Source organism: Anomalospiza imberbis, chromosome 5 (assembly GCF_031753505.1).
Source record: "Anomalospiza imberbis isolate Cuckoo-Finch-1a 21T00152 chromosome 5, ASM3175350v1, whole genome shotgun sequence".
NCBI classification, from domain to species: Eukaryota; Metazoa; Chordata; class Aves; order Passeriformes; family Viduidae; genus Anomalospiza; species Anomalospiza imberbis.
In genome coordinates, this window is record NC_089685.1 from 55887024 (window position 1) to 55900124 (window position 13101).

The following is a 13101-nucleotide window of genomic DNA, read 5'->3' on the forward strand; positions in this document are numbered from 1 at the left end:
GCTGAAGTTAGGATGCTCTAAGGAACCGCTAAACTTCCACCGCACGCTCCGGTGCAGCACCGCCGCCCCCTCCTCAGGAAGAAGCCGGCGCCCTGCTCGCCCCGGCAGTGGCCGCGGCCTCTTCTCCTCTCCTCTCCTCTTTCCTCCCCTCCCCTCCGCTGCCCTGCCCGGCTCCGGGAAGGCGGCCGTGCCGGCGCTCGCCCACTGCGGCGCGCCGGGAAGGGGAGCGCGGCCGGGCTGACCGCAGGCCCCGCGGCCCCTTCGCCCCGGCTGCTACGGACCCGCCGGGCGCCGCCGCTCTCCAAGGGGCACCGCACCGCCCCGCACCGCCCCGCACCGCCCGCCGGATGCGGCCCGGCGAGGAGCGAACTTCAGAGCAATTGCCGCATGACCCCCCCCGGACGACGGCGCCCGCCCGGGAGGGGCTGGGCAGGATCCGCGGCCGGCGGTGCGATGCCGGCCGGGTCTCACCGGCCCGGTCACACCGCGGGGGGGTCAGACCCGTCCCCAGGGGCCGTCGGGCGTGGGCCGGGCAGGTACGCGCCCGGGCTGCGAGCTCCGCGCCGCGGCGGGGGTCGGCGGCGGCGGCGGCGGGCTGTCCCCGCCCGCGGCAGGGCCCCGCTACCGGAGGAGGCGCCGGGGGCGGCTCGGGCGCGGGGCGGGGAGCGGCGGGGGGGCCGCCCGACCCGGGGGCCGGGGCCGCTCGGCGGCGCGACGCGGCCGCCAGAGGGCGCCGCCGGCGGGCTGGCCTCGACCGGCACCCCGGGCCCGCCGCGGCCCCTCCGCCGGCACCGGCCCCGGCACCGCCGCGGCCCCCCGGCTCCCCGCCGTCCCCGCGTTCCGGCGGCCCCATGCCCGGCCGCGGCGAGCGCGGGAAGGGCCGGCTGTGCTCCCTGCGCTAACGAAAATGGTCCTCTTTGTCTGCCCGCCTCCGGCGGGGTCCGAACTCCGAACAGCGGGTGAGCCCGGGGCTGCCCAGAAATAACCCGGCGGGCCACCGGTAACTTTACACCGCCCGCCGAGCGCCCTCCGCGCGGGCGCTTCAGCCCGGGCTCGATTTCCTCCTCAGATAAGTTTTACCGGCCTCGCCATGGGGAGGAAAGTACCGTGTCCCCGTGCCGCCCCCCCCCGCTCCCCTCCGCGCCCGGGTCTCCGCCGCCACGGACCGAGCGGCCCCAGGGCGGGATGGCGCGGCCGCCGGGGGATGTCCCTCCCTTTATGTAACGCTCCCCGGGCAGCGCCGAGCCGGGAGGGGTGACGGGGAAGGGTAAATGCGTCGCGAGGGGATTTAAATTAACCTCGATACATCTCTGAATTTTTCTTTTTAACAGACAGCCTGTACTACACATCGATCTAACACACACAGCCGTATATATACATACACACACACATATATATAAATGTATATATATACATATATAATTATTATGATTTTTTTAACCCGAAAGAAACTAAGTTGGGGTACTTGGGCTTCTCGCCGCAGCCCGGGCTGGACTGAAGGAGAAGCCAGAAGAGCTGACAGCAGGCTCCAGCAGCCCCGTCCCCCGTCGCCGCTGCCCGCTGGGTCCCCGCGCCTCGGAGGAGAGGAGCCGCGGCGGGGGGAACTCCTGGGAAACCGGCGAACAGAGAGGGGTAGCCGGTCCTGGGAATGCGAACTGCGGCGAGGGGCAGGCAGGCAGCAGATACACACACACACACACACATACACACACACACACACACACACACACACACACACACACACGGAGGCGCAGGGCAAGCTCCGTCCACCTCATTGTTCTGCTCGGCACCGGCACGGACTTCACCCACCGCCCCCCGCCGGGGACCGAGCGCCCGGGACCGCGGGGTCGGGGACCGGCAGAGCCGGGGGGCGACCCGCGCTTCGCCCCGCTCCCGCCGGGCACCGGTAGGGCGATGGTGCCCCGCCGCCTCCCCGCAACATCGGCCGGAGGGACGGCGAACCGCGGGCGGGCGGCCGGGGACCCCCTGCTCCCCCCTCCCTCCCCCGCTGCGGCCGGGCCAGGGGTGCCGGCGGGGCGGGCCGGGCCGGGGCTTACCTTCGTACATGGGGGCCATCGGTGCAAGGACGCCTGTTATTCATGGCAACGCCGCCACGAACGACGCGAGATCGCAGCCCCCCAAACTCAACACACATCTGCCATCTTGAGCGGGTGTCTCTCGGCGGAGGCGAAGCTGCCGCCTGCCTTCTGCATCGCTGCCCACCTCAGCGCGGGGGGAGCCGGGCACATCCAGCCCCGCTGCCGGCCCTCCGACGCGGCCGGGGCGGGCGGGCGAGCGGGCGGGGGGCGGCGGCGCCGGGCCGGGCCGGGCCGGGCCGGGGCCGGGGCGAGGCGCGGGGCCGGGCAGGGGCGGCGGGCGGCGGGGCCCCCCCGGCTCGGGACGGCGGCGCTGGGGAGGGAGGGAGGGAGGGAGAGAGGGAGGGAGGGAAGGAGAGAGGGAGGGAGGAAAGGAGAGGGAGGGAGGGAAGGAGGGGGGCTGGCGCCGTGCCCCCGCTCTCAGCGCGGCATGGCTGCGTGTACCGGGGCGCCTGCAAAAGTTGCACTGGGGGTGAGAGAAAGGGAGAGAGAGACGGAGGGAGAGAGAGGGAGACGGAGACCGAGACGGAGAGGAGGAAAAAAAAAAAGGAGGAAAAAAAAAAAAGCAGCGAAGGGAGTTTGCAAATAATCAAGCGCCGATGGCACCGATCGCGGCTTCCCAGAAGGAGCGGGAGCGAGCGAGAGAAACCCTCTGCTGAGATTATGTGGGATCTTGTTTAACAACACATTTCAATCAGGAGAAAAAAGGAACAGTCAACAGAAGTTGGTGAAACACTTCTGTCTTCCCCCCCTCCTCTTTATAGAAAAGAGAGGAAAGGAAAAAAATAAAAAGACAGCTGATTGAAGCTTTGCAACTCACTGGCTGTGGGGATCATATAATTTGTGCTCATGTTTTACAATAGCATGGAAAATTCCTACCTCTTCCCCTCTCCCCAAATAAATCTTCTATTCCCTCAAGGCATTTCACAATCTGGTTCACTGACAAAAGTTCCGATTAATCTTTTTTTTTTTTTTTCGTTTAGCTTACTTGCAGTGTAAATATTTAGCGGATGCATTTAAAATAAACATACGTTGTTGCTTTTAGGAGTCAGGTTGTGTTTTTGTTTTGTTTTAAAAGGAACTACATCAAAGAAGTGTTTACTAACTGAGATTGACAGCCTATTCTCCCCCTCCCTCTCTTCCCCCCCCCCAGCCCCTCCGTTTTTTTTTTTTTTTTTTAATTTTAAATCATCCGTCTCTCCGATTGAGCTCTTGCTGTAGGAGCACCAACCCGACGAGCATCATTTTTGTTGGTGCATAGAGGAAAGCTATAGGTGAAGCCAGAGGAACCCCCTTTGCCTGACAGAAGCTTTACAAAGGAAGGTCAGTCACCAGGTACCCATTATTACGCAGGAAAAGGAAGCTGAGACTCATGCAAAGCCTCTGGCAAAGGTGGGAACAAAACCTCGGGCTGTGATCCTGCATTTACAGCCGTCTGGATCTGCCTGCCTGGAGCTCCTTACAGATCAGTAGTCTGGGACTGGACCGGTGAAGACGTAACTCCCTTTGTGCCGGCTGTTACTGCTGATCCCCCAAAACGCTGCCTCTCGCTGCTGCTGGTGCCACCCTGACCCCTGCCACCGCAGCACTTGGTCGCAGCAGGGCTCAACACCCGGCTACTCCCACTGATGTCTCGAGGACGAGCCAAGAGGTAACTTTTACTTGGGGATTTCAGTGCAAGTCAAGCGCTCCAGCCAGCGTGGCCCTTGTCTCGGGGTGCTGCGGGTGCCTACGCTGGCAGACAAAAGCAGGTCAGGGAACAACCCATGCTGACCAGCCGATGGAACAGGATGGCCACGGCTGCGCTGCGGAGGATGTGATCCCCAGGCTCCTGTGGGCCATCTTTGTTTGCAAGGTATCTTCAGTGTTTTGCATGATTTTTCTCCTTCCCCTGAAAAATGCCTGAAACTACAGGAGAGATGTCTCACGCTCCATTAGCATTCTGTTTGCAACATGAAGCTGAGGATACATTTTAAATGTGTCAGGGAGTGCCACGCAGGGCTGGTGGAGGTGATTGAGGGCTCAAAAATGGGCTGGGATGGCACTAGAGGAGTACGTACAGCAGAGGGAGCAAAACCTGCTCCCGTCTCATCCCTGCTTCATTTTGAGAAGTGATCCCGAGATCAACCGTCACTAAATCTTGGAAAGAAATGGATCTGCCTTCGTCTGGACCACTGGATCTGCCTTCAGCTGGCCACCAGGCCAGAGATGGAGGGCAAGCGTGCAGATGGCAGCAGACACAGTATTTGAACGTTTCTTGTCCCTCTTTTATTTAGCTATGGCCACCCTCAGGGTTCATCTCTAGGCATGAGTTGAAAGCCTCATATTTTACTAAAATGTGTTTCTGGTCATTGTAATTCTTCACTGCTGCCTTCTTTATGATGGAGAACCTTATCTGCTCTCCAAGGCTACTGATTCTTCTGATCCAAGCCTGCCTCCCTGCAGGGGTAGACACAAGAGGAGATGTGGAGAAGTATTGGAGAAGAGCAGAGGATGAACTTAAAGGAGCGGGCTGCTACAGGAATCAGCTTCACTTCTTGGCGTTGCATTCTGCTGCAGCATGGCTTCAGGTCAGCTGCATCAGCCTCCCTCTCCTCAGCTGTAGAATGGGGGCAGATGTACCAGCCTTTGCTGTGTGAGACTGCACTGATAGTTTCTTCTCCCTTTCTTTCACCCTGGGCTATCCCATAGCCTGTGGGGTCTGTGTTAACTCCACATCCATCAAAGCTGGAATGACACAGGAGCTTAAAATAGAAACCAAACACACTCCTTGCCAGAAGAAAAGGAGAAAGGGGTCGTCAGAAATGTCTGCAGGACTCGCCATGTGTGGCCTGAGCATGGAAGTGGTGCCCCCTGGCCCTGTGGCTGGTGGATGGAGCATGAAGGGTGACACAGGAACATCCAAACCTGTGTGTGACATACTTAGGGAAATGCTAAAGCTGTTGGCTTCAAAGCACAGGTTAATCTTCTTGTCTTAGGGAAAAGGTGTTGAGCTTGATGGACTGCTTGGATGGTCCAGGACAACAATTCCTGAATGCCTCTCAGGTTCAATATCGCCAAGGTCATTATAGACTCTCATCCACTTAAAATTTCTCCCAAGATAGGAAAATTAATGGGTATGTTTTCACCAACAAGGACTGTTCTGATCTTACATGTTTTTAAATGTTGTTGCCAAATGAGGCAACATAAATAAAACCCAGCCCCAACAGGTCCTGACCTCAGCTCCAGACTGGCTGTGAAAACATGGTGCATAGACAATGCTGGTGTTTTTTGGGCACATAGAGGGAGCAGGGATTTGCCCAACCAGGCACAGCCTTCCTCCCCAGGGGCCTCCTCCTGAGTGTCTCTTTTGTAGAGGACTTAGGGCACATGATTGGAGCAAAGGGGGTACAACCCCTTGCTCTACTTCCCCACTGCTGTGGACAGATGGGGATGCACTCTGGAGATGGCCCAGCTCTGAGCCTACAATCTTCCTTCCATTCTCCCCAAAACTGAGCACCCATGCAAGGATGTTACACCCTTTGTCATCTGGGTCCCTGAGCCAAGGCCAGAGCTGTGGTGTGAACATACCTGTGGTGTGAGCATATCTGTCAGGAGCCAGTCAGTCAGCAGGGCAGCTGCAACATCCCTGGGGCAAAGCTGTTCTGCTGGAGACATCATGGTCCACTCTTTTCCTGCCTGAGACTGCAGGGGGTGTCACTGAAATTTTGAATCCTGAGAGACTTTTCCCACCTCAACAGACACCTCTTCTCTTTGTCCCCTTCACTTTGTGGGAGGATGGCAAGCCAGCACTGAAGAAGCATCTTTTAATCCCTCATCTGCAGGTTTTTTCATTTCTCCATTTGCATATTTGGGTCTCCCATAAACACAGCCCTAGTCTGGGTGCAGGTACACGGCATGCTCAGCTGTGTCATGGCACATCACGTGCCACCAAGGCAGCAGCATGCCCAGCTATGTCCGACGTGGCTGCCAGGGGGTGGTGGCAGACACTAAGCCAGGGACAGGAGGGGTGGCCTTTTTACAGCACTGGGCTGGCACTCAAAGGATCTCCATTTCTGCCCCACGTATGCAAATCTTGGTGGTAACTCCTCCAAAAAGGCACCTGGTGTTTCACTCAGGGGCCTGCTGGAAACAAGCTGAGCCTTTACTTAATGGCAGTGGGAGCAGCAGGAGTTACTGTTTCTTTCTGGAACTGGAGAGAGTCTGGGCTTTTTTTTCTTTTCCATTAGAAATTATTAGAGATTTTAAAAGTCAAGTTTAAGAAGAAAGGCAGATGAGTTTTAAAACATAAGTTTTGGTCATCATTCCCATTTTAGGGGGGATGTGTGAGTGGACACAAGATGCTCTTTGGTCTCTCAGAGCCAGAAACGCTATGGTGGTATCACCTCCTCTTCTTTGGTGCCTCTGCCAGACCCTGTCTGTGGGACATTGCCAGAGGTGCCTGCTGCTGAGATGCAATTTATTCCTCTTCCCTCCAAAGCTGAGGGGTCTGTGGCTCCCAGCTTTCTTGGTTCAGTGTCCATCCACTGCATCTATTTCTTTGGAGAGATTGAGCTTAAAACTGTACTAATAAAAGATTGTACAGTACATTAAAAACAACACCACCAACAAAAACATTAAAAAAACCCAAAACAAAAAAAAAAACAAACAAACAAACAAAAAACCCCAAAATAAACCAAAAACAAAACCAAAGACAAGCAAATAAACAAAAAGACCAAAAAAAAAGCAGAAGAGAAAGGCTGTAAGCACACAGGGTAAGCATGTCCCCTTCAGTGACAGCCTTTCATACCTGTTTGCCTTCACAGTGGAGCTGAAATGCAGCAAGTTGTTAACAAGGATCAGGCCCCAAATCTTTCACATTAAGCAAAGCAAAATATTTTTTTTTGAACACCAGGGGAAGGTTTCCCAGTGAAATACACACAGTTGTTTTCTTTTTAAATGTAAATCAGTGAGGGAATGGACAGTTTAATTAAAAGCAAAATTATTAGGTAAGCGCTGAGGGAATCTACATTATTTGCTGGGTACACTCACATATTTTCACTGGTGAGTCAATTGCAATTTTTAATTTCTTTCCACCTAGTAAGACTAGCTCAGAGAGTAGTCACTGTGATGTGGAATATTTGGGAAAGGATTTTTCCACGGATAGCAGGAATGTCTGTTCTGTGTGCAAGTTGTGGATGCCCAGGCAGCCTGCTAAGGTATGCCCATTAAATCTCTGCTAATCAGAGAATATTCTGAGTTGGAAGGGACCTACAAGGATCATCATTAGCAAACACTTACTATAGGCTACTTCTTGGCATTACCTGAAGAAAATTCTGTCCCTCGTGACAGGGATTTGGATTGCTACTAGTGTCACTTATCCCTCCACACACAAGCCTTTTTACAGGCAGGTGTTTTGTGGAAGCCCCCCTGCCCCTTCCCTCAAGCCCATGAGTCCCTCTTCCGCACAGTAAATGATCCAGATGGACTTCCAAGCACACTGGAAAACAGCCAGCGTACCAGGCTGGGACTATGACATCTTATTTTGTAAGGTTCTGAGGGAAGGCCCTTATCTTTGAACACATATGGAAAATATGCTACATACTTGAGAAGGGCTGGAGTCTGATGGCTCTGTCACAGCTGAAGTTCAAAGTAACACCACAAAAACCTACAGCACAATCATCCCATGCACCAGCAAGTGGGGCTTTATGAGAACTCAGATATTTTTACTCAGTCTGAACATCAGTGGCTTCCTCAATGCAGCTCATGTGATGTAAATGCCCCTTTCATGGGGGTAACAAATGGATCTACAGCGCAGGCATACAGAGGGATGAGACTTAATTCCCACAGTGATACCAGCTTTATGATGCTGATAAAGCCTCAGTGGCTTCAACAGATGTACCCTGATGGACACAGGAGTGTGGTGGCGAGAAACAGGACAGATGTTGTATAACGCTTTGGGTATCATGGATAGAGGGAAGGTGCGATGCAAGCGCACAGCCTGACCAGGGCCCCGGGGAAGGCAGAGATCTGGGTCACCTCTCCCCAGCCTAGCAGCACATCTGATCACATTCCTCAGCTTGCTTCCCCATCAGGAGTATCGCTGAAATAAACGCCCTAAAAATGATGTGGCCTCTCCATTTGAGGGGTTAAACACAATTTCCCATCATCGAGCTTTTGCAGTTGGCTCAGGTATTGTTGCAGGATCTTGGATCCCTTTCTTCTTATTATTAATAAAAGAAACTTTGAAATAGATTTTAAAGAAAAGTGCTTATCAGATAATGAAATTCTAGCTGTGGTTGTCTTTCAAACAACCAGGGCCATGATTTAATTGGAAGTAATTATAGACTTTTCTGAAGTATAATTTTTAGGGTATTTTTTCCCCTGACATTTGCAGTGTGGAAATTAAAAATAAAACGATGTCAGAAGCACAAGATTTCAATCTTTCTTCAAACAATAATGTGGGCTAGTGTCAGAGGTTTGTCCTTGGCTGGAAGAGAGAAAAACTCACAGAAGAAAATTCTTCTGGTGAAAATTGCCAATAGCACCTACTGCTACATTTGCTGTGCTGAGAAATTCCTGAGAGACTCCTGCTTCCCAGAGCTCACTAGAAAGCCTCCTACCTCTGCTGCAGTGGGAAAGGGCACATCAGTACCTAGCTCCTGAGAGCACCACATTTGTAATGCAGGCTTTGTTAATTATTCTGCCGGTAAAGCTGTATTAAAAGGTACACTTAGAGCAAGGAAAAAAATTTCCTATTCTATACAACAAAATATTAAATGTAGTCCTTGTATCCTGCTGAAAACAAAGTTATCTCCATACTTCTTTTTCCCTCAATAGTTTTTTTTCTCATTTTTAAACAGGAAATTTTTCAAATTATCTCTTCCTAAATTTTACCCTGTTTTCACTTTGCAATTCCTCATCCTCCTTTGGTGAAACCATCAGTGTATCCCCTAAACTTTGACTCATGCTGTCTTACTGAAAGTGCCATTTCCAAGGGAGGGACAGTCTCTGCCAGCATGACCTTAACCTTTTTAATGACCAGTGGAAACATCAGGGCCCCGTGGGCAGAGCCTGAGCTCCTACCAGCCTGTGTGGCTCTGCTGGTGCTGATGATGCTGTGATGCCCCTAGACACATATGAAACCACTCAGTGGACAGTTTGGCTTGGCCTCCTAAAACACATTCTCCATACTTCAAATCATTTCTGTAGGGATGTGGATGCACACGTGATGAATCATCTTGCACTCCGAATTCTCTGCTTCTGGATCTGAAATTTTATAACCAATGCCCATTTAAAATCCATTCCCAAACACCAGTCAAAGGGAAAGGAAGGGACTATTTCAGATTAAAAGTGCAACACATATGAAAAGAAAAAGTTCCATACTTGAATCTGCTGTGATTCACTCTATAAAGTGCTGTAGAGGGTTGTATGAGGGACGTCCAGTTCTGCAAAGTGTGTTGACTTTTTGATGAGGCATTAGGTGAGGTTCCCTATCATTACAGGCTCTTTGGAGTTATTAATAGGATGATTTACAAACCGAATTCCTACTGGGCAATGCCTGCCTGGCCCCCTCAGGTACCCCACCTCACTGTTCAGCTTCATTTATTCCACTTCACTCTCCACCTTAAAAATCCCATTGCGTGGCCTTTCCAGTAAAGAGCAGCTATATTTAATCTCAGACATGCCTTCAGCAACAAGGGAAGGGATTTCCCTCTACTCTTCAGCCTCTGAAAAAGCCTTTTCAAAGAGATGCATTTTATTATATGGGAAAAAATTTATACAGACTGAGGTAAAAATTTTGGTCAGGCTTTATAAAATAAACACAATGTATTTAAAGTAATACAACTTTCTGTGGCACTTTGCCAGAGCTGATCTTCTATGTTATACTTCAGGGATAAGTATGGATGTGCTGACAGAAATCTCGTGGCTTCCAACCTGTACGATGTGTAGATCCTCAAGGGATTTTCTGGAAAGCAACTGCTTCTCCGAAGTTAAGCATTTTTATCCCCCCTCCCAAAATGGCCATCACACCAGCAGTGTTTCAAAGACAAGCACGTGTCTACTTCCACACATTTCATGCCATCAACAGAAAATATTTGAAATTGCAGGCAAAGTTTCCAAGAAAGCAGAGCTGGAGATTTTCTTTGTTTTAAATTTCCGAGTACCTTCCAGCAGTCCTTCCCCTGTCTTTGCACCACTCCCTTGCTCGCCTGGGAGCCTGGAGATCTGAGCCCATGACCTGACCATGGAACTGTCTGGGGACTCTCTGTGCTCAGGTACTGTGGGCCAAGGAGTACATTTGGTACAGGCAGTGCCAGCCACAACAGAGCCCTGAGTCTGGTGGGAGCCTTCTGTCCAGGGGTGGAAAACTCTTCTAGTATTTACTTATTTGTCTATGCAGTGGATATTTTCCCTTTTTCCAGCCCAGATCTCTATGAGAGCCAAACCTGGCCATGATGTCCATCACTGTTAATGCTGTACCAAAAGCAACGCTATTGGTGAAAGCTGGACACAAAAGCGTTGTGCTTTGCTGATTAGTCACAACCTGTGGCTATCACAGCTTGAAAAATTGTGATCTTGAGGTCTTGTCTTGCGACCCTGCTGCCCACCCTCTTCCACACAGAGAGAGAAGAATAAATATTTACTACTTCTCAAAATAACACCCAGCCACACTCACCCTTACTGCTGCAATGTAGTTCATCTAATTGAAATAAGAACATAAGTAAATTGTTTGTCAAGGCAGTTTATTAGGAAGAGATTGCTGTGTCAGGAGCTCCCTCACTGTGAGAGATGCTGTGTTGTCTCTCTTAATATTTAATGTCATTTTAATAATATTTCCCAGTTAGGGGTGCAGGCTGATGCTATAGATTAAAGCTGCCAAAGTGGGGAGGAATAAAAGCTTGAGGTCAGCTTCATTCCATTGACTTTTCCACCTGGAGGCTGGGCAAAGAGCAATGCTGCACTTTTTCCAAGGGACTCAACCACTCCCTGGTACTTCTCTCAGCAGCTTTATCTCAGATTTGTGGATTTTGCCTTTCACTCTCTCAGAAAGACACTTTAAAAGATGACGACCACATCCTGAGGAGGTAGAGATAAGAAACCCACCTTTTTTTCCTTTGACAAACCCATTTTTCTTTGCGATGCTGCTCCACTTTGGCTCATTATTCAGACAGTACCATAAACTACTGAATTTCTCCCAAGATCATGATTGCATCTGCAGCTACAGCACTCTCGACCCTCAGTGACAAGCCTTGTTTTGGGTTAAAGTCAGAAATGTTTTAGCCCAACGAGTGGGGATCTGCAGCTTAAGTATCAAAAGTCCCTGCTCATAATGCATCCACTGATGCTGCCTCGGTGTCACCCTCCAGCCCTCACAGACCTGCCTTGGCTGCAAAGCGGCCACACTGATGGTGCCTCAGCCCCCATGCCATCCCCCCAGACGTCTCCTGGCAGCAATGCCCAGCTCAGGCTCTTCCTTGGTGTGAAAGACTCCTGGTTGAAGGACCATGGAGTCAGATCCTTTTGAAGCTGCTGCATTCTTTTCCCAAACATCACTAGACAGTTCAATAATTACATGAACTTTGTTAGCAGCCAAACCAGTATAGCCATCTACCTGATGTACATGTAGCACTTGTGAGTAATTTTACATCAAGGGCAGGTGCACAGGTACTTAGGGCACAGGCCTTGTGCACAAACAGCTATAGAAGGAGGGCCCAATTATAAATAAACTGTCCTTAGTTGTCACTTTGCTGTCTCTGACTTCCCACGCATTCAAATGGTGAGACTGATTCATTTAATCTTACTCTAAAGCAAGCCACAGAGTCAGTTTCCTGACAGTTGCTTTAAAAAGCGTAGCTGAGCTCCCTTGAATTGTCTTCCCTTGTATTATATTTAGACATTGTGATTAGAGTATCTGTCATGATCTGCTTTTACTTTAAGGCAGAAGTTCAAGCCGCTTCCTGAAAACAGAGATGCTCCTGGGAGCCAAAGGGGCACGAGCGCTGGAGTTCAGCATTTGGGAGCAGAGATCTCCAGCACCACTTGTGCTGCTGGCTCTCCTGCACAGCCAGCCTCATGAAAATCTGAGCTTTCAAATAAGTGCAAGATTACTTACCATAATGGGACTACTGGGTAGGGTGGAGGCAGCGAAAGACTTAGCGGCCGTTTCCAAGGGTTTTAGAAATATCAGCTCAGCAATTCTAAACGATCTTCCCTTCTCCCCTCCTTCCCTCTTCTCCCCTCCAAATCTTGTCAAAGGCTTGGATGGGAAATCTGGACACTCCTGTCATATGAACATGGCTTTTATATGTTTGTGTCATTGCAAAGCAGATTATAATGACTACACTTCATGCATTTTACCCTAATTAAGTCAGTGGAGGTTTCAACGCAGATATAAACTCAACATGCAGCTCTGTCCTTGACAATTGCCTACCAAAGAGAATACCTGAAAGCTTTTGTTTTGCTAAATAGACTATTTAATATTTTGTAATGCTCGGGTAAATGCAGTCAGTGAATGTAGAGTCTTCTATGTTTCTATAGTATTGTGGAGGAGGTTATTAGAGTTATGCTGAAGGAGGTTTCCTTGTTCCATGACTTGCTTTGCCAGAGCACTTGTCAGATATTGAACTGAAGGTTCCAGTCCTGCTGACCACCATCCATGATGAGGAGACCCCCAAACTCCAGCAGACTCTCAGCCACCGCTCTGATGGCAGGAGCTCTCCAGCAGCCTGGCAAATGTGACCAGGAGCTGGCAGACAGGACAAAGTCAACGATCTGCTGGGCTTTAAGGTACAAGGAAGGGATGGGAAAGGATTTAATTTAACACACTGAATTGAAAGGTGAGTTTCTCCCATGTGCCTTTTGTAGGATGCCTGTCTCCTCTAGCTGATCTACAGAGATTTGTAAATCTATTATTGTTTCCACATATCCTCAGAGAAACTTGTGCTTTAGGTTTAGTGTGTAGAAAACTTTAGGTCCTAGGTTCACATTCAAGTGTTTGTCCAAATGTGATTGGATTACCTTA

At 50.8% G+C, this 13101-nt stretch overlaps 1 protein-coding gene and 1 long non-coding RNA gene across 3 annotated transcripts in view; one reads left to right on the forward strand and one right to left on the reverse strand.

The window, feature by feature from the left end:
• The window catches only part of HIPK2 (homeodomain interacting protein kinase 2), a 132421-nt gene extending 129793 nt beyond the window's left edge, over positions 1-2628 (reverse strand). The window contains exon 1 of one of the 2 annotated variants that reach the window (XM_068190938.1): positions 2058-2628. In XM_068190938.1, the coding sequence (XP_068047039.1) occupies positions 2058-2076 (19 nt within the window). In that variant the 5' untranslated portion in view covers positions 2077-2628. The remainder of the gene's footprint in view (positions 1-2057) is intronic. The other variant, XM_068190941.1, reaches the window with a different exon arrangement.
• A 665-nt stretch (positions 2629-3293) lies between these two features.
• LOC137474401 (uncharacterized) lies at positions 3294-12838 on the forward strand. Its single transcript, XR_010999339.1, has 3 exons — positions 3294-3747; positions 4504-4666; positions 12685-12838. It is a non-coding gene; the product is annotated as an uncharacterized lncRNA (long non-coding RNA).
• Positions 12839-13101: the final 263 nt, after the last annotated feature.